The following is a 26,995-nucleotide window of genomic DNA, read 5'->3' as shown; positions in this document are numbered from 1 at the left end:
TTTCCATTTTTTTATTTTAAATGACCTCTCATTCCAGTATTCCTATCTCTCACTCTCCACTTTTAGCAGTCACAGATGTAAAAACAACAACAACAACAAAAAAACCTGATTTTGGTATTTATGGAAGCCTTTATGGATAAACTAACTAACATAAGTGAGGAAATAAGAGACCTATTCATTCCTATCTTTTCTATTCCAGATGTAAAACTAAACATGGAAAGGAAGATGAAACAGTCACCAAAAACCTTAGGTTTCTTTTCAACAACTATTCCATTTACTGAAAAGGTTCACTATACAAACCAATTTTAGAATTTAAAGTTCTGGCCTAATGAATAATTATAAGGCAAACATCCATTTTTTAACTAGCATCCAAGTCCAGAAATAGAAGCCAGAATCACAGAAACATAAGTAACCACTCTTAACTTACGCCATCCCTACACCCCTCTTCCATCACTATGGCCATAATGTGCTATGTAAATTTCACAAGTTAATTCACTGAGAATGAAAAGAAATAGTGCCACAGTTGTTCTAAGAGGGAAGTATTTAAAATATGTCTAAAATGTATTAATAGAGAAACTTTATTAATATATAGGACATTTTGTTAAACTTTCCTGTGAAAAATGTCAGCAATAAGTATATCGATTCAGTTAGAATACGAATTATAGAAGTGTTTGAATTTAATTTTGTGGAACACCACCCAGGAGGGCCATAAAACACAGATTATTTGTTCCTAGCACTTCCAACAGCTGGCAGGGAGGAAAACTAATATTAGCATTCAAGATGCAAAAAACACTAAATAACGGCCATTTCAACTCAGTAGCACCTAAATATTTAACTATGAATTACAAAATAACAGGTTGATTTCTGTGATCTTTGCTGGTCTCTGAAAATTTTTTTTAAAAAGCTTAGGCAGTACTCCTTGCTTTTATCCTAAATAAGGATGCTCAAAGGATTACCAGGATTCTGGGTCTCTTACTTCTTGCTCTAAATACTAGCATTTAGGTAATAACTGTAACATGGAACCACACTAAATGACTGTTGATATTAATACCTCCTGTTCTAAAGTAGTATGGGTTACAAAACCTATTACTCACAGAACCAGCCAAAGCAAGGTTTTAAGGAGATAAATGTTAACAGCCCCAAAATCAACTTAACTGTAAAATATTAAAATTGATATGATGTTAAATTTAAACTTCATTTTTTTCCTTAGCAAAACAAGTTACTCAGAGCTGGGTGTGACATTTAAGTAAAGAATTCCCAAACACTGTTAATAAGCAACATTTAAGAGCCCTTTTAAAGGAAGCATTCTTACTCTAAAATGTGGACACAGACAATGCAAAGCAAATAGAATTCATTTATAATTTAAAACCTAGCCAAACAACTGCTTCCCTTGCACTAAAGATCTCTTTTTACTCCTGCAATCCCACCACATATGTATCTAATACTTACTTCTCAATAACCCCTGTAATCCTGGGCAATGTTATCCCTGTGGGCTGTGCCATGGTAAAGTTCTATATTAATACCTTTGGAGATTTGAAGGACAGAAAAACACACAACTGTATTAAATATCCAAGGTCTACTGTTAAGTACATTGACAATGTACGAACAACAGACAGTCATAGGGAAGAACACCCTTAAATCTCTAGACGTGCTTTACACAGAGACTTCCTTAAATCTCTAACACTGGAATGGCTAAGCAAATGACATATCATTTGATGGAATATTATGCAACCATTAAGACTAAAAATGATAAAGCTATGTAACACAGCTTTATAATATATCATAAAATATTTTAAATATACTTTTATATCTAGATATAACTATAAAAAATAGAGAGACAAAAACTTGAAGAAAACAATAAGAAATGAATATTTGGTACAATTGTGAGGACTCTCCCAACCCTCCCGTATGTTTACAAAGTAAATAAAAATCAGAAGGTCAAAAATGCAATGACTCCCCTCTCTAGAGAACTGTAAAACTATCATCAGCACCTTGGTAATCACCTCATATTTATGATCTACACTAAACACACCAAAACTTGCTATATATTACTCTTACAGGAATGTTTCTGGGCAAGGTCACCAGATAAAAGGGAAACAAGGTCCTGTCTGAGTAGAGTGATTAAGAAGAGAGGAAAAAACGACCACTTTACCTCATAGCAAGGTGACAGGGGTATTTTAACCAATGGCATGTTTTACTGCCATCACAAGGTATCAAATGTACCTACCCAAATTAACAACTGTAACTAGTTTAAGGCATGAAAATTACAAAACTCAAATAGACCATCTATATACTATAACTTTAGTGACAAAGATTTTATCAGTTTGGTCAACTTTTCATTGCATCAAAAATTACATCTGTTTAAGAGTGAAAGACATCTAGATACAAAGATATTCTGACATAGCCATAAGGCTTCCATTATTTTATGCCTACCTTTAAACATCATATGGTTCAAAAGCTCAATAAGGTAACCCTGAAATTGACTGGTCCTGCCTCAAGATGCAGAATTAGTATGGATTCTATTAATATGATTATAAATATTACCCTTCACAGCTAACTTTTTTCAGAAATTAATAAGCTGACCCTAAAATTTACATGAAAGCACAAAAGATCCCAAACTGCCAAAACAAATTAGAAAAAGAACAAAGCTGGAGGACTCATACTTCTCAATTTAAAACTTACTACAAAGCTACAGTAGTCAAGATTGTGTGGAAGTGGCATAAAGACAGACATATAGAGTGGTGGAATAGAATTGAGAGGCCAGAAATAAACCCTCACATGTATGGTCAATTGGTTTTTGCAGGGTGCCAGGACAACTCAATAGGGATAGAAGTCTTTTCCACAAATGGTGCTGGGACAACCTGATATCCATCCATATAAAAAATAATGAAATCAGACCTCTATCTCACATCGTATGTGAAAATTAACACAAAATGGCTATTCACAAGCAAAAAAATAAAACTTGACCCCTAATTCACACCATATACAAAAATCAATTCAAAATAAGTCATGAACCTAAAAGTAAGAGCTAAAACCATAAAATTCTTAGAAGAAAACACAGGAGTAAATGTTTGCAACCCTGGATTAGCTTCTTAGATATGACACCAAAAATAGAAAAAATTAATTTAGACTTTATCAAAATTAAAAACTTTTGTGCTTCCCAAGACACCACCAGAGGTACAGAATGGACTTGAGGACATGGGGAGGGGGAAGGGTAAACTGGGACGAAGTGAGAGAGTGGCAATATATACTACTAAATGTAAAATAGCTAGTGGGAAGCAGCTGCACAGCACAGGGAGATCAGCTCAGTGCTTTGTGACCACCTAGAGCGGGGGGATAGGGAGGGTGGGAGGGAGGGAGATGCAAGAGGGAAGAGATATGGAAACATATGTATATGTATAACTGATTCATTTTGTTATAAAGCAGAAACTAACACACCATTGTAAAGCAATTTTACTCCAATAAAGATGTTAAAAAAATTTTTTTTAATTAAAAAAAAAAGCCATCTGACAGGCAAAGACTTTAAAGCCTGACAATATCAACCAAGCATTGGCCAGGGTGTGAAAAATAAAGTACAACTAACTATCTTGGAGAGTTCTTTGTCGATACCTGGGGAACCTCCAACATGCCTGCCCTACCCTGCAGCCTATCACAAGGGCACAAAGACAGCCATAGGCTGTGTCCATCACAGCACTGCTTGTGACAGCAAAACATTAGAAACTCCCCAACATCCAGCAGTACGGGCACAGGAAGGTAAGCTATTCATACAAGGAATCTAATCAGCATTAAAATGAGACAATTCTGTGTATATTCAGAATCGTTAGATCCCAATGACATACTGCTGAGTAAAAATAAAGCAAGTTACAGAATATTATGTACACTATGATACCATATTCCATCATTTGAAATGCAGAAAACACTGCTATCTCTTGTTAATGGATATGTAGTTAAAATGTAGGAAAAAAATAACTGCCAAATCAAATGCTACACTTAGGACAATGCTGCCTTCAATGAAGGAGAGAGGGGAAAGAACCTGCAGAGAAAAACAAAGGAGGTTTTAATTATATATAGTATTTTTCATTTAACTATTTGGTGGAAACATAATGTTTAAATGTATTAACTCTAAAGGTAAGTGATAAAAATGGCCAGGTGTCAGGCACTGATCTATGCTTTGCATACATCACATCATTTAACCCTCACTACAACTCTCTAAGGGAGATGTACTATGTACCCCCATTTCCCAATGGGGAAACTGATGCACTGAGAGGATGCCTCAGGTTACCCACCCAGGATCCAAACCCAGGCCATGTGGACCCCTATCTGTGCTCCTAACCACTCTAGAATCCTATCTCTGTGCAATGGACGTGGAGGCACATTGCAAATCTTCCTGATGTTTACATATGTTCAAACAATGTAATTACAGAAGAAGAGGGAGAAGTGCTACAAGAAAGAGATTTCCAAAGCCCCTGTGTGATGGTTCATTTTGTTTCAACCTGGCTGGGCCACAGTGGCCAGATATTTGATCAGACGTTATCCTGGATGTTTCTGTGAGGATGTTTTACATTTAAATCAATGGATGAGATTTACATTTAAATCAATGGACTCTTAGTAAGGCAGACTGCCCTCCATAAGGTGGATGGGCCTCATCCAATCAGTTGAAGGCCTGGATAGAATGAAAGGCTGACCTACCTCAGCAAGAGAGAATTCTGCCAGCAGGCTGCCTTTGGACATCATCTGCAACATCAGCTCATCCCTGGGTCTCCAGCCTGCCAGCCCATCCTGCAGATTTTAGACTTGCCAGCCCCCCATAATTGTGTGAACCAATTCCTCCTTAAAATCTTCATCTCTCTCTCCCCCACATATATATATAGATGATAGACAGATATAGATAGATAAATATCTCTCTCTCCCATTGGTGCTGTTTCCCTGACTAATTATTAGTCAGTCTCTAATTACAGAGAAAATGAGCAGCAAGTAGGAAGGGAGGGTGTGTGCAGAGGGACATCAGACTGTGATCGCAGGCAATAGTGGAAGGAACACTGATTGGGTTACACTGTCCTACCAGGGACAAACTATGTCACTTTGGCCAAGAAAGTTCATTTCTAAATCATAACTACTCATTTACGATAGGAATGATAATTATTGTCTTATTTATCTCACAGTTATTTATCTGAAAAAAAGACCAGAGAGGGAAAGGCCACAATTAAAAAAAACATAGGATATGTTTAAAGTTCAATAATTATTCTCTATCAGGTAAGTTAAAGTTGTGTAATATTGAAAATATTTCAATTCAAAATGTTTCCATTTCAAAAATTACTTTCAGTTTCTAGTATTAGTAAATGAAGCATATATAACATGGATAATTAAACTGTGGGCAGCAAAAGCCAATTATAAAAAAACTTTTAAACAGATTGTATATTAAAGTATTGTTCTTTGGGAAGGCTTACTTACCTAGCAAAAGTATACTGGCAGTTTCTTCTAAAACTAAAAATACATTTATCAAACAATTCAACAATCGCTCTCTTGGGGATTTATCCCAGTGAAATAAAAACTTATGTTTATGCAAACAACTGTATACGAAAGTTCACAGCAGCTTTAGTTCTAACAGCTAAAAACTAGAAACAACTCAAATGTCCTGAAATGCATTTACAGTGAAAGTATGATACATCAATCTCACAGAACACTACTCAGCAATAAAAAGGAACCAAAAGGCAATATGAAAAGGTTACAAACTATAACCTTTCTGAAGTAACAAAATTATGCACAGGGAGAACAGATTAGTGGTTGCCAGAAGTTAGGAAGGAGTTTGTGTGGCTATAATGGGCAGCACCAGTGAGCACTGTGGTGATGGAACAGTTCTGTATCTTGACTGTGGTGGTGGTTACATGAAGATACAGTTACATAACTACACACACAAATGAGTACAGGTATAACTGGTAAAATCTAAATAAGGTCTCGCGTCAGTTTTCTAGTTTTGATATTGTATTATACTTATTTAAGCAATCAACATTGGGGAAGATAGGATGAAGTGCGCATGGGACCTTCCCTGTACATTTCTTTACAATTTCTTGTGAATCTATCATTATATCAAAATAAAGTGTTTTTTTTTTTTTTTAAAAGGTATACTGCCAGTTTTTCAAAATGGATGATACCTATTCTTCTAACAGTACTATCAAAGTGGTATTCTTGGGCCTCCCTGGTGGCGCAGTGGTTAAGAGTCCGCCTGCCGATGCAGGGGATACGGGTTCGTGCCCCGGTCTGGGAGGATCCCATATGCCGCGGAGCGGCTGGGCCCGTGAGCCATGGCCGCTGGGCCTGCGCGTCCGGAGCCTGTGCTCCGCAACGGGAGAGGCCACAACAGTGAGAGGCCCGCATACCGCAAAAAAAAAGAAAAAAAAAAAAAAAAAAAAAAAAAAAAAAAAAGTGGTATTCTTACCCATTGCTGATAGCATACTAAACTGCTACAGTCCCCTGAGGAAAAATGATTTTACAGCATAAATCCAGGGCCATAAAAGTTTTGTGCCTTTTGACCTAGCCATCTAACTTCTGGGAATCACCTAAAGAAACAATATTAAATTTGGGAAAACATATACATGTATTTATTCACATACATATATAAAGATGTTACTACAGTGTAATTGAGAAGGGAGTAAAACTTATGCAACCTAAATGTCTGAGAATATGGGAATCATTAAATTCTCAAAATCTAGACATGAAATACTATGCAGCTATTTTATAATACTGAAAATGGTACAATAATACAACAGAAAATGCATATCATGAGAGACTAAAGCAAAATTCAAAATTAGCTGCATATAAAATAACAGGAAATATTTCTCACAAAAATAAAAGATGATAATGGTGTTAGTGTGACAGAATTATACATATTTTCTCAAACTTTTCCATTAGAGTTGTCATATTAGTTTCATAGTTTAAGAAATAAGCATACTTCTACCTTATCCCAGAAATCAACCAAAGCTGTAAAGTCCCATTTCTTAGAATATGCCACATTGTATTTCAGAATAGCATCCTATGGAAAAAGCATAAACAAAATGTCATGATATAGTAAAGTGAATTATCTATGAACAGCCTGTCTTCTTTATGAACTATTTCCAGTGTATTTCTTAATGTTGGGCAAGCTTCTCCTACCATTAGTTACTCCACGTCAGTAACTATGAACAAAAAGAGCGCATACTAATTTATCATTCACTTAAGAAAAATGAGATTAGAAAGCTCAAGTAACAGGGGGAAAAACATAAGTACTCTAAAACATGCTCTGTAAACAGAGGCGATATAATCCAACTGGACAAAAATTGGATCTTAGGGATAAAAAAAGTAAATATTGTAGTGACTTTGGTCTTCAACAGGGTCACACTACATGTATAGATACACTGCTCATCAGCATTAAGATTTCATTAGGAGAGTAAATTAGGAAAAAATATCTAAAAAGGCTCCCTGGGGAAGGGAGCAATAATGAAAAAAAGACTGAGAAACATTAGCTTAAAGCCTAAAATGGACTTTTTTCCTTTACTATTAGCTATTTTTATAAGCTACATAAATGGTTATCTTTCCCCATTAGTCCATGTGAAGTACGTATTTTGTAAAAAGTCAGACTAGTGCACCATCTACTGGTGTAATTTTCAACTGTCTGAACAGGCAGTACTTCCTGGTTACCAGAGTGGGGTAGGCATACAACAATCCATTAGTTATGCAAAAAGAACAATTATTTACAATTATATTTTATCTCATCCTTTAAAATTTCTATTTTTATTATCTTTTATAATATATATTAAATTACTAAAGTAATAAATACATAGAATTTATAAAGAACCATTTATGACTGTAATACACACCCCCAAATTTTTTTTACTGAAGGCATATTAAGTCTGAAAGACACTGTGTTAGATTATTACTATAAACCTTCCAAATTTCCTCAGAATTGATGAAGTTTTAAAAAATTAACACTCTGCCAAAGAGCTTCCTGAAAAAATACTTCATGCCACATAAATTATTACCAAGCAGCTAGGTTAAATAATGAGCCAACAAAATGTCTTGTATCTACTTGGAATAAGAAGATGCCCAAGTTCCGGGGCTTCCCTGGTAGCGCAGTGGTTGAGAATCCGCCCCCCAATGCAGGGGGCATGGGTTCAAGCCCTGGTCTGGGAAGATCCCACATGCCGCAGAGCAACTAAACCCATGCACCACAACTACTGAGCCTGTGCTCTAGAGCCTGCGAGCCACAACTACTGAGCCCACGTGCCACAAGTACTGAAGCCCGTGCACCTAGAGCCTGTGCTCTGCAATGAGAGAAGCCGCCGCAATGAGAAGCCCACACACCGCAAGAAAGAATAGCCCCCACTCGCCGCAACTAGAGAAAGCCCGCATGCAGCAACGAAGACCGAATGCAGCCAAAAATAAATAAAAAATAAAGAAATTTATTAAAAAAAATAGCAATGTCTATCAACGGGTGAATGGACAAACAATGCTTATACTGGAAAAAGCTACTGATACATTCAACAACACGGATGACTCTCAAAGATATTCACCTAAGTGTAAGAAGCCAGACACGCTAGCATACATAACACATCATTCCATTCATATAAAATGTAAACCGATCTATAGTTTAAAAAAAAAAGGAAAAAGAAGAAGCAGATCAATAGTTGCCTGGGGTCAATACAGAAAGAGGAAACTGACTGCAAATGAGTAAGAAGAATCTTTGCAGGGTGACAGGAATGTTCTGTATCTTTTCTGTAGTGGGGGCTTCAAGTGTATATGCAAATGTCAAACCTCATCAAATTACATTCTTTAAAAGGATGTACTTTCTTATATGCAAGTTATTCCTCAAAGTTGGTAAGGAAAAACATTCTAAATAGCATTTATGCGCTAATTCTTTAATGGAGTTGTGTAATTAGCATTAACTCCTAACTAATATTTACTTTTACTTCAGTCTTCAAGTCTCAGAAGTAGTCCACCATGAGATCTCCTATCACCAGAAAAGCTGGATGCTACTCTATACAGTATTCTTAGCTGAGTGACTTTTTTTCAGTTCATAATTCATAATAAGCACAATGAGTTAAAGCAGAAAGAAGTCCATTCTTTACAAAATACCAGACACATCATTCATAGAAATATTACAGTGTAGATCAATTTTTGAGGACACTGTTCCTTTTTTACATTTTTAACATCTCTAATCCCTCTTAATTCAACATCAAATGGCATAAACACAGCAAAAATATTATTATATTCAATAAGAAGGATTTAATGTTTCCCCCTCCCTCTCGTAGTGTTCTTTCAGCAAAGGAAACAATTACCATAAACAGAAGAAAATATCAGTGGATTACTGTTCTGTTGAATCTACCATAAAATAAACAAGAAAGGGAAATTCAGATTAAAGCAATTACCCCTTCCTAAGGTAATCATGGCACACTAAGGAATTGCTAACAGAGGCAAGCAGCAATGTAATTTAGAACACTATGATTATTCTGCATTTGTGTTTAAAGAAAAAATATGTAAATTCTTAAAGAATCCTGTTTGTAAGGCCATAAAGGCCCTAAGTCAGTGTTTTTCAAATGGAGTCTGGATAGTATTCTTGATTGGCCTGCTTGTGTTTGTGAGTATATAATTGTGGTTTTGGAATGAATACAAAGGCCAAAAAACAACACACTGTAGAAATGAAAGCTGGTACTTCAAATACATAAAAATGGTGGAGAGAGAGAGCGATCCTAAGATGCACTGCAGTATAGGAATGCCAAAGTCATAAAAACCTGGACCAAAGTGGTCACCATCATACTTATTCGCAAGCTGATGTTCTGCATACGGATCCCATCTTTGCCTCTACCAACATCCACCAACTGTTTGTGATTGGTTAAAAAAAAAAAAGTAGTAAATACAAAACAAAGAACGTTTTCTTTATACAGTATTTTTTTTAAGTTGCTCAGCATACTATTTTAAGGCTCAGATCAGTGTTTAAAAACCTGTGCAAAAAGGAAATGCTGATTACAAATTGTTTTGACTGTGATGATGAACACAACTCAAACCATGGGTCATAATGCTTAAAATGGAAAAACATTAAATTGATGTAGCTGGATACTATAAAGAGTTTATATTTAGCTTTACGTTTGTACATACGTAATTAAAATATTAACAATAAGTAAAGTCTGGCAGACCCTGAGAATTTCTCCCATTTAAAAGAAGTAATTACAAGACTGAGAAACACTGTCCCTAAGAAATAAAATTTTCAAAATATATTATGGTACAACTTATCACTGTTTTTCATGTTAAGGAAAAAAAAGAGCTAAGGGGAAAAAAAGGAGCTACAGGAAAGGTATAGAAAGTTTAAGAATAACTTGTAAGTATGTAACAGGGAAGAGCCAAATCTGACTACCTGTTGGATCCGTTTCTTTTATTTTAACCTTTGCTTTCCAGCTGCTTTTGTTCACTAAAAGGATACTGTCTATACGTAATGGCTGGCTCAGGGAACCGTGCCCCTCTGCCTGAATGTTAAACCAAAGTGCCTTTGTTCAGGAAAGCATCCTGACCCTGTCCACCTGTGAATGTCTGCAAGAAAGAAGAAATTAACACATCTCCTCCCCGAAGCTGGCCATTCCAGGGGATATCTGCAAAACTTATGGCCTTTTTACTTTACTTCCTCATCTCCTCCCCATCTCTGTTCTATAAAAGAAACTGACATCCAAACCCCGATAAGATGGTTTTTTTGGAGACATTAGTCTGCCATCTTCTTGGTCTGCCGGCTTTCCGAATAATTCCGAATAAAGTCATATTCCTTGCCTCATCACCTGTCTTCTGATTTATTTGCCTGTCATAAGGCGAGCAGAGTGAGCCTGGACTCGTTAACAATAAATAAATGGAAAAAAACAGTATTAAACCTGAGAAACTGTACACAACAAATTAAGTCTCTCAAAGAAAATGAAACCCATTTTCACAGAAGTATAAAAAAATCTGTTTATGGTTATAAAAACTTTAAAAGTTTATATAAGGCTATAGTGCCAAAAATAAACATATACTCTCACTCATATTTTAAATATTAGAAAAAACAATCTAATGGTTGTCCTTACAGTCTTTTTTTTTTTTTTTTTTTTTGGTGGTACGCGGGCCTCTCACTGTTGTGGCCTCTCCCGTTGCAGAGCACAGGCTCCGGACGCGCAGGCTCAGCGGTATGGCTCACTGGCCCAGCCGCTCCGCGGCATGTGGGATCTTCCTGGACCAGGGCACGAACCCGTGTCCCTTGCATCGGCAGGTGGACTCTCAACCACTGCGCCACCAGGGAAGCCCCGCCCTTACAGTCTTGAATGAAATATTTTTTAAATCAAAAATTGAATTATTGCCAAAATATAAGATTAATAAATTATGAAACTGCTAGAAGCTATATTAAGAGCAATAAAAAGTAGAATGCTTAATGTATACTTTAATCATTAGGAAACCCAGCTTCCCTTCGGGCAAACAATGCTGAAGTCATAATTCTTCCCTGATTTACTTTTTTTTTTTTTTTTTTTTTTTGCGGTACGTGGGCCTCTCCCTGCCGTGGCCTCTCCCGCTGCAGAGCACAGGCTCCGGACACACAGGCCCAGCGGCCATGGCTCACCGGCCCAGCCGCTCCACAGCACGTGGGATCCTCCCGGACCGGGGCACGAACCTGCGTCCCCTGCATCGGCAGGCGGACTCCCAACCACTGCGCCACCAGGGAAGCCCTCCCTGATTTACTTTTAAAGACATTTCAGAAGTATGATAATTCCGAAACAAAAAATAAAAGAGAAGCCAGGACCAAAGGAAACTGGATGGGGAATCAAGAAACAGAAGTCTTATTCCTGGTTCTCCAAATTATTCTTTGTGGCTCCAGGCAAGTCATTTACAACTCTCAATTCTTCTACTCATTTCCTAGTGATGGAGTGTAAACCAAGAATGTCTCTAAAGAGAGTTCCTCAGGAAGCAAGCACTTACCATATAAATAATGCTGTTACCTGAGTCTACTAAAGATCAAAAAATTTCTCTGAGGGAGGACACCAGGGCCCACCTCTAAGAACTACATGTAAGAGACAAGAATAGCAAAAGAACACACCTTCAGGTTTTGGGGTCGACTGAATTTGTTGAGAAGTGCAGTCTGAATGAGCTCCCACCGGCTCCCAGCTGTTCGCTCACCATTCTTTAAGGAAAAGAAAAACATGAGGAAACTATTCCAAGTTCTTTTACATGGTAGAATCAGAAGTCAAAGAGCAAGTATTAAAATACCTTTCAGAGACTAAAAGAACATCAGTTCTGTTCAGTTTTGTTCTTACCTCATCTTCCACCGGGTACAAGTTTTGTTCTGAACAAGGCATCTTAACATGCTTGTTGTCCCACAAATCTTTAAAATGTGTTGGGAAAGGTTTAGGAACTTCTCCTGCTCGCAGAAGATCTACCTGAAATACAAGAAAACTGTAAGTGCATAAAAACTAGGCATATCTCTTGTACAAAATAATCCAAAGAAAGCAGCCAAAGCAAATGTTATAAAATACAGACCAGCTCCTAGGCAAGAAATCTCATGTCTTTTTCAGTTGTTCCCACTCCTTACCTCCAGTTAATCAGTTTCCAAGTCACCATGTCCTGGGCATTCTATCTTCATCCCATCCAGCCCCCACCGCCACCCCCATCCTCAATATTCATTGCCTGAATTTCTGGTAACAGCTTTCTATCCCTCTCCCTAACTCCAACTACTCCCAGACACATTGATCCCCCATAAAACCCTTATCCCCACTTGGGAATAACAGTATGTTTCTAAAGTATCCCCAAGCTTCTAATCCTATAATGGCTCCCCTCTGCCTATACTTTGATTCTAAATGATTCCAGTTTTTAACATCCTCTCTTACTGCAAACACTATCTGGGTAAACATCTATTCTGACCTTCAAGACTCAGCTCAATCTTCATTTCCTCGAAGAAGTCTTTAAAAACTTTCTAATAGGCAGTAAGTGTATTCTCTCTTGTTTTATTAGATCATTATCATACTAGAGCACACTTTTTCCCTTCCCCCACTAGACTCTAAACTTCTTGAGAATAGTAATTATATTAACTTTGTATTTTGAATATTTACAACAGAGCCTGACATGTGTGTTTCTAATACGTATAAGTGTTTACATACATACAGTTGACCCTTGAACAACACGGGTTTGAACTGCATGGGTCCACTTATACAACGATCTTTTTCAATGAATACATACTACAGTACCACACAATCAGCAGTTGATTGAATCTGTGGTTGTGGAACCTCAGTAGAGGGCCAACTGTAAAGTTATACTTGGATTTTGGACTGCCCAGAGGGTCGGCATCCCTAACCCTCGAGTTGTTCAAGGGTCAACTGTATATGTAAATATACACATATATGTATATGTATGTATGTGTGTATATGTATGCATATATATATACACATGCTACTTATAATAAGCATTAAGTAAATGTTTGAGGAAAAAGATACAACAAAATAGCTTTACATTTTGCCTAATCTGGACATTTCATATAAATGGAATCATACAAAATGTGACCTTTTGTGCCGGGCCTCCCACTTAGCATAATGTTTTCAAGGTTCATCCATGCTATAGCATAAATCAGAATTTCACTGTAGATCATCAAATAATCACATAAATAAATATAAAATTTCAACTGTAAGATGGTATAAATGAGAGGTTCATAGTGTCATAAGAACCTTTCTAGATAATTTTAACTTATCTGGTAAGCTTAGGGACGGCTTCGAGGAAGTAGCAATTGAGCTCAACTCCAAAGGATAAAAAGAAGTAGGAAAAGGCGGAAGAAACAAGAAAAGGGAACAGACTTGAAAAGGGAAAGCTGCTGTCAAATAGGCAGCTTCATTAAAAGTCTGAAATCCAAGATAAATAAATTTATAGGCCATTTATATAGATAACCATTAAAACCATGAGTGTGTATAAGACTACCCCGAGAGAGAAGGAGAAGACGACCTATGAAAAAGCTTTGGGGAACTCCAACGACGTTTAAGGGCCACATATAGAAAAAAAGCTAAAAGGAACATAAGAAGTGGCTTAAGGAGGTAGGAAGAAAATCACGATTATACGGTGTCAAGGAATCCAAAGGATGAGAATATTCCAAGGAGGAAAGAATAAAGAATGGTCAAAAGTGGCTGAGTCATCAATCATGCCCAAAGTATTTTCACCTCCATATGAGGATCCCAAAAGTGATTCTGTAAAGATGTTCTATGTAATCTGAGGTGACAAAAACAGGTACCAGTAGAGGTTCACACATAGGGGAACATATATATAAGGATATGCTTTGGATGTCTGTCTGTCTAAATGTGTGTGTGCGTGTGTGTAGTGCATGCACCTACATGTGTTTGCCTTATGTGTGTACATGTTGGTGTGTGAATGTGTGTGTGCATGCGTGCGTTTACAGATAATCAAGCACTGACTATTATGTCCATGCAATTTCAGATTGCCTTACATTTCTAACGCTAAATATCAGCTTTACTTTATTACTTCAAATTCTGTAACTATTAATATCTGGCATCTTAGAAATGCAACTAAGGACTGTCTATTTAATAACTAACTATTAATTATACATATATCACATTACCATATTCAGAAAAAAGAATCTAGAAGAAAATACACCAAATTGTTAAACTCTGGGAATAGGACTGAGAGACACTTGGGTTTTCTGAGGTATACACTTTCACATAACAGTTGCTTTTTTTTTTTCCCATTGAGCCTATATTACTTGTGTAATAAAATAAAACTTTTATAAATTCATTGGATATCTAACAATAAATAAACAGTAGTTACAGAGATTAGGTAATGATGGTATAAGATGCTTCAGGTTTCCTTTGTGGGTAGTGGGAGAGAGGAAGCAGGAAAAGTCAAAATATCACTTAACTTCCCCCGATCAACCTTTTCTCCAAATCTTCACCATTAACATCTTGTCAGTCATCCAAGTCCTTTCTTAATTTTACACACATTATCAATGGCTCCTTTTCCCTTATCACCCATACTTAAGAATTCACCATGTCCTATCAATATTACCTCAAAACAATGCAACCGTTTATTCTTTTTTATTCCCACGGTTATTACCCCATCTCAGTTATTTCCAAGCTTTTAAAAATAGCAAAACTCTTTTTTTCCCTAAGAAATCTGATACAAAATCATTATATTTAAACATAAGCTATTTAAATAAATATAAATTTTACAGTAACTTTACATAGTCTAACATCAATAGCAATGAGGTTACTTTAAGGACTATAAAATCTGAAATCAGGAGTTAGGAGATGACAGCTAAAGCTTACATCAACCTACTATTTATATCTCTTATCCAGTATTAAGAAAATCCTATTCACACACCAAAATAGTTGCAAATGGTAACCTTTTTTAACTGATATTTTGATGCTTAAGGAAATTCTTCAAACAGCAGTGGCAAGAGAACCTTGATTCTATGATCTGCATAAAAATGAGTTCTCTTGGTAAAATCTGCTGGTTAAAATATGGTATTAAGCATTTTAAAATTTGAGTGCAGTTGTTAGTTCTTTTACTACAGGTTTTTCATAGCTAAAAATATAATTTAGAAAAGAAATGAGAGTCAATTTCAAAAGAACCCCTGAACCACTTCCATGCAGCACAATTTGATTAATTATTGTTTCTTTACTTTTCATCTCTTATCTGAGCTCTTATATTACCTTCCCCTGTTTCCAATGTATCTTCACTTCAGTTTTCCTTACCTATACCTGTCTGATCAATCTTGCTATATATACAGTACAACTATTGTCTACACAGGCATTTTAATGAGTTCCAATTCCTATAGACTCAAGTCCAGTTCCTGGCACCTGAAGCCCTCTACAATATGGACCCAATCCACTCTTCAAGTCTTCTCTTCCACCATTTCCCATCCAAATTCTCAGTTCTAGCAAATCAATTGTTTTTCATTTCTAAAACAAATAGTTTTTAACTACACAGCCTTTGCCTATACAGATTATGTATCTGTCTGGAATTCCCTTGCCTTACTAAATGAACTCCACCTCAGAAATTTCTGCTCATCTTTAGGAGCTCAGTCAAGCCCCACCACCCTGCTCAATGTTGCTGCTACCTATGTTAATAAATTCTATACTTCAAAATATTTAATCACATGTAGACTAAGTCGTACAAGAAAAGGGATTTTTTTAAAGTAGCCCCTGTGAAATCTAATACAGCATCTGACTAATAAAGGGATGAATATTTAATCCTCTATGGGGTATTTTTGTTTTTTGTTTTGGCCACGCCACACACCTTGTAGGATCTTAGTTCCCTGACCAGGGATCAAACCCAGGCCCACAGCGGTGAAAGCGCTGAGTCCTAACCATCCTAACCACTGGACCACCAGAGAATTCCCAAGAGATGAATATTTAAAACTATTCTATGAGTGGTAGAAATCTTCTAAAATTGGATTATGGTGATGGTTGCCTAAGTCAGTAAATTAACTAAATATGGGCTTCCCTGGTGGCACAGTGGTTAAGAATCCGCCTGCCAATGCAGAAGGGACAGGGGTTCGAGCCCTGGTCTGGGAAGATCCCACATGCCACGGAGCAACTAAACCCATGCACCAAAACTACTGAGCCTGAGCTCTAGAGCCCACGAGCCACAACTACTGAGCTCCTGTGCCACAACTACTAGAGCCTGCGCACCTAGAGCCCGTGCTCCGCAAGAAGAGAAGCCACCGCAATGAGAAGCCTGAGCACCACAACAAACAGTAGTTCCCACTCACTGCAACTAGAGAAAGCCCATGCGAAGCAACAAAGACCCAATGCAGCCAAAAATAAATAAATAAATAAAAATTTTAAATTAACTAAATATCACTGAATTGAGTACTTAAAATGGGTTAATTTTATATACCTCAATAAAGTTGTTGTTGTTGTTGTTTTAAAAAAAAAAGAACCCATGGACATTGTGAAAGAGGTTACCAGGGGTTAGTTAGGTATGGGAAGTTATTGTTTAGTAGGCAGAGTTTCTGTGTGGGAAGATGAAAAATTTCTGGAAATGAATAGCGGTAATGGTTGCACAACATTGTGAATGGACTGAATGCCAATGAAATGTACACTTAAAAATGGTTAAGATGGCATATGTATAACCACAATTTTTTAAAATAAGGTTTGTTTTAAAAATGTTGAGTTTGAGACACCTGTGGGACAGTGATGGAGATGTCTAGAAGAATCTAAAGCTCAGAAAAGAGGGTAAAACTGAAGGATGATTTGAGGATATTGAACCACATACAACTTTGAATTTTAGTACCTAACATGTAGCGGGTACTCAATAAATATTGTCAACTGAATTTTTTTTTAAATCTAATAAATTTTCTTAAAAATACAGAAAAATTCAACTTTTGCACCAGCTAACAATGATTCATCTTATGGATTTGTTAAGTACCATGTTAAGTAAGCTATCGTTATATTTCTCCATCCTGTAGATTTCTCAGTACTTTATATATGCAGAAAAGAGAAGCACTTTCTATGCTTTCGTCTGTTTTTCACATGTATAAGTATCAGAATAAATTAAGACTTAGCATCTTCTCTCTTTTAGGTAAGAGGTAACACCTACCCGAATAGTCACTGTGTGATTGGCAGATGGTCTCAACGGAGGCAGCCGAATCCCACACCTTGGCATTCTTCTCATCTCCTCAATAGGAGTTCCAAGCCATTTCTTATCTGGAGAAAGGTGAGGTGGAATGTATTTAGGGATCTTCCTTTCTGTTCTTTGATGTTTGATTTCACATGGTTCTTTTCTAAGATCAAAACAAATGTATTCAGTCACAAACTACTTACTGTTTAAATTTACTTAGATACACAAGTGAAAAAACTTACCCAGAATGTTACTGTTTAAAATGTGCCAAACTTGCTCTTTCTCCTTGGTATTTAGAAAAAAAACAAAACAAAACAACAAAAAAACCTTATAAGGTTTACAGTAAAACCCAAGAGCTTATTTTTAATAGTCTGTGGAAGGAATTTCCAAACACAGGTAAACCACCTTCTGAAAAAAGGGACCATGTAAAACTATGTACACTGCCAAATGAGTCATGATTCACAGTATCAGCTACTTCTCAGGACTCTAGACAGTAATTTTCAATGAAGTGAACTTACTATGGCACGCTTGCCATAAAGATCGCAAAAATTACGGAGTAGGCTTTAAGATATCATATGAGATGATTGCATAAATAAAATTTTTACATTTACATTTTTTTTGTAATCAGACCGGGATTTAAATCCCAGCTTTACTACCCACAAGTTACATAATTTCAGTGAATTCTCTAACCCAAATCTCAATTTTCTTATTTGTGAAGTGAGTACAATAACACCTGCCTGCCTGTTACAGCATTAGAGAAGGTGCATGTACAATGGCCTAAGAAAACAGCAGTTACTATCATATTTATGTTCTAGTAATTCCCATAAATCTCAGAAGGAAGTTCATGAAACTAAAGTCTGATTATTTACTTCTTGTTTTCTGTTTCTGGGATTTTTAGAATTTAACATTTTGAACCTAGGTTTAAATTTAGCATAAACAGTTAACAAGAAAGACAACTATTTCTTTGCTTCAGTGTAAACCATAACTTTGTTAAACCCCCCCCTTACAAAATTATAAAACATGTTACACTATTGAAGATACTCTTGATGGCAAAAATTACCTTTTGTCCTCTGCTTTCGGCATTCTCATGAAATGATCTGTGATTTTAGAATCCTTTTTCCCATGTTGCTTAGAATTTCTGCACTCTACATTCAGGCTAGAAGTACTTCCAGGTAGTTTGACATTTAAATCATTCATTCCAGCGCGACTCTCTCCTTCAAATTGGAAATGTAATCGAATCTCACCTCCCTTAGCAGAGGACCGTTTCCTCAATTCAGTGTCAGCTTCTCTTACTTGGAACCTTGAAGGTTTATTTGCTGTTTGGGCAGAACTATCTTCCTGTTCATCAAAACCTGGACTTGTCTCTTCATCTGCTTCTGAGTCCTGACAACTATTTTTGGAATTATCTACATCCATTGGTGACTCGGGTTCACTTTCTTTCTCAAATGCAGGAGAACTTCCTAGGCTACTTTCTTGTCTACTCAATTTGTTGGCATTTTTCAGTCCAGTACCAACATCCTCAGAGCCGATATCTGACAAGGGGCTCTCGGGCACCACGTCTGTCTCTTCCTGCTGACACCCTGCACAGTCTTCGGTGGGATGGCAAGCCTTGCTGCACTTCTGGTGGCTTCTGGCTTCTACACCCTGTTCATCTTCTGTTGTCTGTTTTGCATTCACAAGCTTTACAGTTGTCAAAAATTGTTGATTATCTCTACTGTCCTCACTATTTGTGTTGCTGTGATCATCATTTTGGGGTGACTGATCAATGTTAGCATTACTGAACTGCTCTGGTACCAGAGTTACTATTGCAGGTTCACTTTCCAAAAGCCGCTCTGAATGTTTCCCTTCCTTTTGCCACTTACAGATAGCTGCAGTTTGATGCTGGTTCAAATATTGTGTACTTTTTTCAACTGGTGATTTATCAAAACCTAGCTGAGAAACATTTTCTAATTTTTCCATGTTATGTTGATAAAAGTTATCTTTCTGTACAGAACTCATCATGGATTCTTCTCTTGTATTGTTGTTTTCTTTACTATGCAAACTACAAAAGAAGAGAAAGAATGATACAACAGAACTTATGATACAACAGCAAGAATTTATGATGCAAAAAAATCACTTACCTGAACACATTCCTACAATGTCACAGCATTAATTAAACTACTTGTGATTACCTGAGCATACAGCATGCTCTTTCATGGGTCCATGTCTTTGCACATATGCTTATAATGCCCTTTCCCCAGTTGTGTGCCTGGCAAACACCTGCCACAGTGCAGTGTTAAACTTCACTCACCTCCTGTGCAGTCTTTTCTGTAAAGGTAAAGCTGACTGTTTTATATGCTAACCACCACTGTACCTTCTTTAAACCTTTACTGTTGCATTGATCACACCATATAATCATCATGTGTTTTGGTGTCTGTCAGCATCACTACACTATACGTATCTCAAAGACAGAGACTATTCCTCTTTCATCTCTGTATCTCAAGTATATTGGACCAGCCCTGGCACATAAGAGACTCTAAAAAATTATTATTTATTAAATGAAATGTAGATAAAGAAAAATGGGAAAGCAAAAAGAAAACAGCATTAAGCACAATAAAACATCCATATATCATGTTATTCATTTCTCTATATAGGCATGGTTCTTTACCTTTCGGATTCAGCTGTCTTGAGTCCTTTCGTGTCCATCCAACTGGTAATAGTCTTCTGTTTGAAAACTGTAAAAAAAAAAAAAATTAATGTATGTGCATGCATACCTTCAAAGAGAAAATACCTATAGGAGCATCTATACATGTAAGGCATTATGACAGGTTCTGTGGTTTAAACAACGATTAATCACTCCTTCCCCACTCAGGCAATGGGAGATAATACATTTGGCATAGAAGAGAAAGTGACCAGACCCTAAAAGAATTGGTATGGCCTAATGGATGAGAGTATATGCTCTGAAATCAGATTACCTAGATCCAAATCCTGGCTCTCCTACTGGATTCCTGTATGATTTTGTGAAGAGCCATTTCTCTGTGTCTCTGATTCCTTATTAGTAAACATGCAAATTAATAGTATCTCTCCTGGGGTTATTGTGAGGTTTAAATTAAATAATAACCATTGCAAAGTGTTTAGGGCACTATCTGACACATATTCAGTAAATATTAGTTCTTAATTATCGTTAGTATCAAAAAAGATGCTGAGGGAGTTCCCTGGTGGTCTAGTGATTAGGATTTGGTATTTTCACTGCCATGGCCCAGGTTTAATCCCTGGTCGGGGAACTGAGACCCTGCAATCTGTGCGGCACGGCCAAAATAATAATGATAATAAATTTAAAAAATAAAATAAATTAAAAAGATCCTGATAAGAAATTAAGATATTTCTGAGGAAAAGACTACTTTAGGGAACTGAAGTAAATGGGATCATCTGATAAGTAGTGCTTGAATTGTGTCTTGAAGAATAAACATGTCATCACATAAAGGGAAAATCAGAAGCAACGGAACCAATGGCAGAAAAATATAAAGAAAGCAACAGAAAATATGGCTGAAAAGTCAGCTAGGACCATATCATAGAGATCCCTGAATAACCCACAAAGAGAGGTACAAAAAAGTGTCAAAAGTCACACTCAGAGTTATAATGCCAGAGTTCAAATCTCGGAGGCTCCAAGTCAGGCAGGATACATAGCCTGGAGGGCAGATGTGAAGGGGCAAGAAAGGAACAGCCTGTCAGTAGAAGCCAGTGAGGAAGGTATTGGTCTAGGTCAGTGGTTCCCAAACCATCTGAATCATCAGGAGGCTGACAACAAATGGATCCAAGGGCCACACCTAGACTTTCTGAATCAAAATCTATATGTGATGATGGAGGTATGAGGGAAGCTGGAATCTGTATTTTTTTTTCAAAAAATGATTTTGATGATCAGCAAGGTTGAAGAACTATTGGTCAAGATCTAAAAATAGCCCTTGTAAGGACAGAGAATAAAAAGTTGAGAAGTGAGAGTCATTACAGACTTCACAATGATAGGAGAAGTTAAAGGTGACACTAAGCTTTAATGCTTGAGACTTGAAAGATGATGACAACATTAAATAGAAATGTAGAATATAAAAGAACTGGATTTAGGGGAAAAATATGATTGGGTCAATACTGAACACACTAAATCTGAAATGCCAAAAAGATAACTAGACAGAAATGAACAGCAGACAGTAGCAAAAGTAGAATTGATGGTTCAGTAAGGGACATGTAACATAAATAAATTCAAGCCACAATTTATATAAACATTAGAAATTTAAGCATGCTTTCAAAATTTAATGTACTGCATATGGATTACATGTATATAACATTTTAATATAAGAAAATCTTGAACATTCTCAACTACTGTCTAAACTGCAATGTAAGAATCTAGGTACCTTAGGTCATAAACTCCTCTTATTTACCTATGTCCCCTCAAACACCATAACATGAGATGCCATCCCAAATATAAGAAAATCAACAATTTATTTACCACTGCATTTGAGTGCCATATAATTTATACTTTCCACAATATCTTTTATTAGCATTTTTAAAATCATTTCTGGGCTTCCCAGGTGGCGCAGTGGTTGAGAGTCCGCCTGCTGATGCAGGGGACACGGGTTCATGCCCCGGTCCGGGAAGATCCCACATGCTGCGGAGCAGCTGGGCCCGTGAGCCATGGCCGCTGAGCCTGCGCATCCGGAGCCTGTGCTCCGCAACGGGAGAGGCCACAACAGTGAGAGGCCCGCGTACCGCAAAAAAAAAAAAAAAAAAATCATTTCTTTCACAAAAAAATTATAAATACATTTGATATTTCTTGTTAAACACCACTACTTTCATGACTTTATTAAGTTACTACTTCTAGAGCAAATCAGGCTTCAGAGAAAAAATTAGATTCAGTCACAAGGGAGTAAGAGGATGATCCACTTGGTTCTGAGACTTTTTCTACAGTTCCATCTTCTCTATTTCATTTCCTTATATCAAACACAGCAAGTATAGAAAATCCTCAAAGTACAAATCAGCAATGAGCCAAAAAATTCATTTTGGGGGTCAGTGTAGAATTTAAAATACCTTTTTCCATAAATGTAAAGATTCAATGGTATGCAATGGCTAGGTTCCTATAACACACATGAAGCATGGCACTATGATGACAAGTCTACAGAACCTAAAGAGTGCATGCATCATTTCCTAAAAAATTAGGAAGAGTTGTTCCAGTGCAGTTGAAGGAGAGGTCTCCCTCCTGCAGCTCTGACGTGAGAATGTGTTCTCTCTCTAGTTTCAGGCTTCCTATCATAATTCCTGAAGCCTGAGAACAGGGTGAAGGAGGAGAAGCAAGAGGTGAGGAACTGACATTTCCTGCTATTAAAATGGTCTTCAGTCCTTCTGATGGCCCCAGAGAAAGGACAGCCTACTTCTCTTTCCAATACCACTACTTCTGTCTTCAAAAGGTTTCTTTCACAACACATCACAGGACCGTATCAGTTGTACCCCTCTTCGTCCTGAAGTAAGCATAAAATGATGTGTCCTGGGTTCTGGGGAATTTCTTTTAACTGGAAGTAATCACAGCAAACAAAAAGGGAGGCAATAGAAGGTGATGAAAAATCAATAGATACGAGATCTGGAGTCAAACAAAATCCTGGGCTGAGCTCTTCGCTCAGTCACTTACTAGCATGTATTTCCATTTCTTTAAGCCTTTATTTCTTCACCTGCAAAATGGGGTTAACAATACCTATTTCCAAGGCTTATGTGGATCAATGAGAGAAAATATTGTGCCAGTCTCACAAAGCAGAAACTCAACAAAGGTATTCTCTACCAACACTTCCACCCAATCTCATTTTTCACTGAGATCAGTAGTTCTCCAACTTTACTGTAACTGCACACCATTTACATAATCTCATAAGTAACCTCACTCAGTAACCAGCAAATTTCAATGAGCAAATCATTCAATTAGGTGCTAGAGATACCGGCAAAAGGCACAAAATGCAGTAAAATTCACCTGCATTTAAAGGAACACCCAGACCTTCACAAAAAGCCTCTTTCCACCAGCAGCAGCAAGATAAGGCATGGGAAGGAAGGGTGTGGTGAGACCTAAGAGCAATGGACAGTGGGAGAGTTTTGAGGTGAGGAAAGAGGTTCGAAGGTGCTTTTGACAGCACTGAGGCTGAAAGAATGATAAGGGGGATGGGGGACAAGGCAGCTCCAGTCTCCCACCCACCCACCACTGACCTACACTCGGATCATCCCTGGAGCGAGGAGAGAAACTCTCGGTAGTTATAACAGGGAGAAAAGGGGAGCTCCTACAGCAACACAAGTGGATAAACCATTCACCATCAGAGTGTGAATAGCATGCTGAGTTCTACCTATATGCAGATTTGCACATTTCAATCAGTATAAGAAATGTGCCCAGGAAGATAAATAACACAAAATTTAAAGATACTGAATATCCATTTCCCTATCTCACTTCTCCTACGATAACTATATATATACATTTTAAATACCAAGTTCCTAAAAGAATTCCAAAATCTCAAACAATAGATTTTGACACAAGTTTAGATTTTGAACATTTTGTTAATTGGTGTCCTGTGCCAGGTATACAGAAAACATTTACACACATGCACAAGTACAGCCCAAGTATTAATTCACTCCCTCTTCTGCAGAAAATTAGGAGATCCAATTAGTGAGGACTGACAGCACCCCCAACTCACTCCTTCTCCTTTACATGCAGATAAAGTTAATAGGACCACAAATTAGGCTGTCACAGAGTCAGATACAGTACTTGGAGGTCACCCTTAGTTCCTTTCCCCTCCACTCTCCTTCATCAAGTTCTCTGAAATCTACATCCTAAATCTTAAACCCATCCCTTCCTCCCCATTTCAAAATAGCACCAATATTAAAAGAACAGTTACATCACTCACTGGGCAACTGAACTTGTTTCCTGCAACTGGTCTCCTTGTCTACAGTCTTGACTTTCTCTAACTCAGCATTTCACAAACTACAAATGACCAACATTTTTTAATGAAATAATACAGACAACATGATAATGCAGCATACATTGTAAAGTATTATTTCATGAAACATTTGTTATAAATATGACCTATTTACCAGGAGAGAGAGAGAGAGAGATTGCTTACTTTGTGTACCAGATGAAATTTATACTGTGGGTTGCAGTCAGAAAGGTCCAAAGATCACTGCCTAAGCCATCTTTTCTAAAATATTAACCAAATGATATCGCTTTTCTTACAAGCTATTTAGTGGCTCCCCGTTAACCACAGATCAAGTCCAAACTCCTTGAAATGGCACTTGAGTTTGTCCATAAATAAGCTCTTGCTCCCCTTCCCAGCCTCAGCTGAGTCTTGTCATTCTGGCCTCCTGTCAAGCCACCTTTTGTACATGCTGCTCCCTCTGCCTATATAATTTTTTCTTTCCTTGGTTTATACAGCAAATCCTGCTCATCCTTCAATACTAAGTGCAGGTCTGCCCCTCATTGCCTCTAAGTCCTGAGAGAACTAAGTGTACACCATTCATCAGAGGACTTCCTAACCTGTGCCCATTCTCTTATACTGCTGACCAACACATCCTTTTTGAAATGCTCCCGTCCTTGCATGACACAACAAAGCAGGCTTTCCTCCTACTTCTCTGCCTGCTTCTCTTCAGTCTACTCTTACATGGTGGTGTCTGTCCTAGGTCGCCTTTATTTTCACTACATGCTTTATACTAATCTACTACCATCGTTATCAATTATGGTGTATGTGACAATAACTCCCAAACCTGTATTTCCAGCACAGATATATTTCTTATGCGGTACAAACCCACATAACCCATTCCCTCCTAAATCCATCCACTTTTCCCCTTTCCTACCTACTGCCTGCAACCAACTATTAACCATCATTATCTCCCATCTAGACTAACTCCTTAACTATCTTGGGCCTGCACTTCTGCTCCCTTTCAATCTATTCTTCATTTTCCACATACCAGCCACAAGGACCTTTAAAGTATATATTTTAAAATAAATATACATATATTTTAAAATATATATCCAATCAAGTCACTCCCCTACTGAAACCCTTTAATAGTTTCACATTGCCCTTAGAAATAAAGTTCAAAACCCTTAGCATTGCCCAGTATGATCTGATCTTTGCCTACCTCTCTGCAACCTCATCTCTCACTACGCTCCCCTGCTGACAATATGAATCAGCTGCACTGTGGAATCACTTCATTAACTTCTCTTCATCTAGCTAACTCATCACTCTTCAGTCCTCGGAATAAGGTTCTTATCTTCTGGCTGGGAGATTATCTTTGAGCCCACAAACTGAATTAGGTACAGCTGACTTCTACCATAACGCTCTGTTCCTTCATGAATTGGAACACCCATTACCCTTTATTATGTTAACTTCCCTAACTGTCTATCTATCCTGATAGATTTTAGGGTCTGAAGACAGAGACCAAGTTACTTTTGTTCAACACTGTACACCAGAAACAAGCATAATGCAAGCTAAGAATAATAGCTCTGTACCCAGGGACTTAGAATGTAAACTGAGATAAGCTGTGATTTTCCTTGCAGCTTTCTTTCCATCTAGAGGCTGAAGCGTCACATACACAATTAAACCTCCTTAACGACTAAGGCAATTTCTCAGTCAAACCCGAAGAAAGCAAACAAGTGGAGTATCCTACCACTTCCCTCCCTGTGAGTGACTACTCATCAGGGTTTCTCACACCACCAATCGCCACGGGAAAAATCCGGCCCCATTCTCCAACTAGTAGCCTTGGTGGCTCAGCAAGGGGACCTCAGAGTTCAGAGTGGTGCACACAAGACCAGAAAAGGGGGGGGGGGGGCGGTGCTGGAGTCCCTGGCTCCTCAGAGACCAAGAAAAGGTTTGGGCCGAGGCGAAGAACAAAGAGCTTTATTTCCCCCACGTACCAAGCGAGGTGGCGCTGCCTCTGTGCGGTCCCGCCCGCCCCGGGACGCAGCCTGACGAGGACGGCGGGACCCTGAACTGCACCGGAGCGTCCTTGGGATCGAGGACGCGCCTCTGCCTGCCGGGGAAGCTCCGGGCGTCCGAGGCGGCCGGCGGAGAAGTTGCAGCGGCGCCCCAGCGGGGTCGCTTGGTGCAGGGCTCACAGCCGGGGCCCGCACTCATGCTGGGACCCGCAGCACACAGTCCCCGGGCTAGCCCGGGCGGAGAGCCTCATTCACTAACCCTGGGAGGGACGGACTGCGCCTCCTTCTCGGCGCCTCCCGACACCATGCCCTCTCTGCCGCTGCCTGCTTCTGCAGCTGCTGCTCTGCCGGCCTCCCGAGCCAGACCCTATCCAGTCGCCTGCCTTCCCTCTTCCACAGGAACCCCACCTTCCTCAAGATGCGCCGCTTTGATTCTAGCTTCGTTCACTTTCCCACCACCGGAAAGCTGCCGTC

At 38.1% G+C, this 26,995-nt stretch overlaps 1 protein-coding gene across 3 annotated transcripts in view; it reads right to left on the bottom strand.

Annotated features, from left to right (window-relative positions):
• The window catches only part of PARG (poly(ADP-ribose) glycohydrolase), a 114,278-nt gene extending 87,285 nt beyond the window's left edge, over positions 1–26,993 (bottom strand). Inside the window, exons 1-7 of one of the 3 annotated variants that reach the window (XM_060103111.1) lie at positions 26,501–26,993; positions 20,243–20,309; positions 18,656–19,636; positions 17,575–17,758; positions 12,294–12,416; positions 12,077–12,160; positions 6,956–7,030 (exon numbers count right to left, since the gene is read on the bottom strand). In XM_060103111.1, coding sequence (XP_059959094.1) covers positions 6,956–7,030; positions 12,077–12,160; positions 12,294–12,416; positions 17,575–17,758; positions 18,656–19,636; positions 20,243–20,309; positions 26,501–26,720 — 1,734 coding nt within the window. In that variant the 5' untranslated portion in view covers positions 26,721–26,993. The remainder of the gene's footprint in view (positions 1–6,955; positions 7,031–12,076; positions 12,161–12,293; positions 12,417–17,574; positions 17,759–18,655; positions 19,637–20,242; positions 20,310–26,500) is intronic. The other 2 variants (XM_060103120.1, XM_060103129.1) reach the window with 2 other exon arrangements.
• Between the last annotated feature and the right edge of the window lie 2 nt (positions 26,994–26,995).

Source organism: Mesoplodon densirostris, chromosome 1 (assembly GCF_025265405.1).
Source record: "Mesoplodon densirostris isolate mMesDen1 chromosome 1, mMesDen1 primary haplotype, whole genome shotgun sequence".
Taxonomy (NCBI): Eukaryota; Metazoa; Chordata; class Mammalia; order Artiodactyla; family Ziphiidae; genus Mesoplodon; species Mesoplodon densirostris.
Note: the sequence above shows the minus strand (reverse complement) of the source record. Positions and strands in the feature narration are given on the sequence as shown.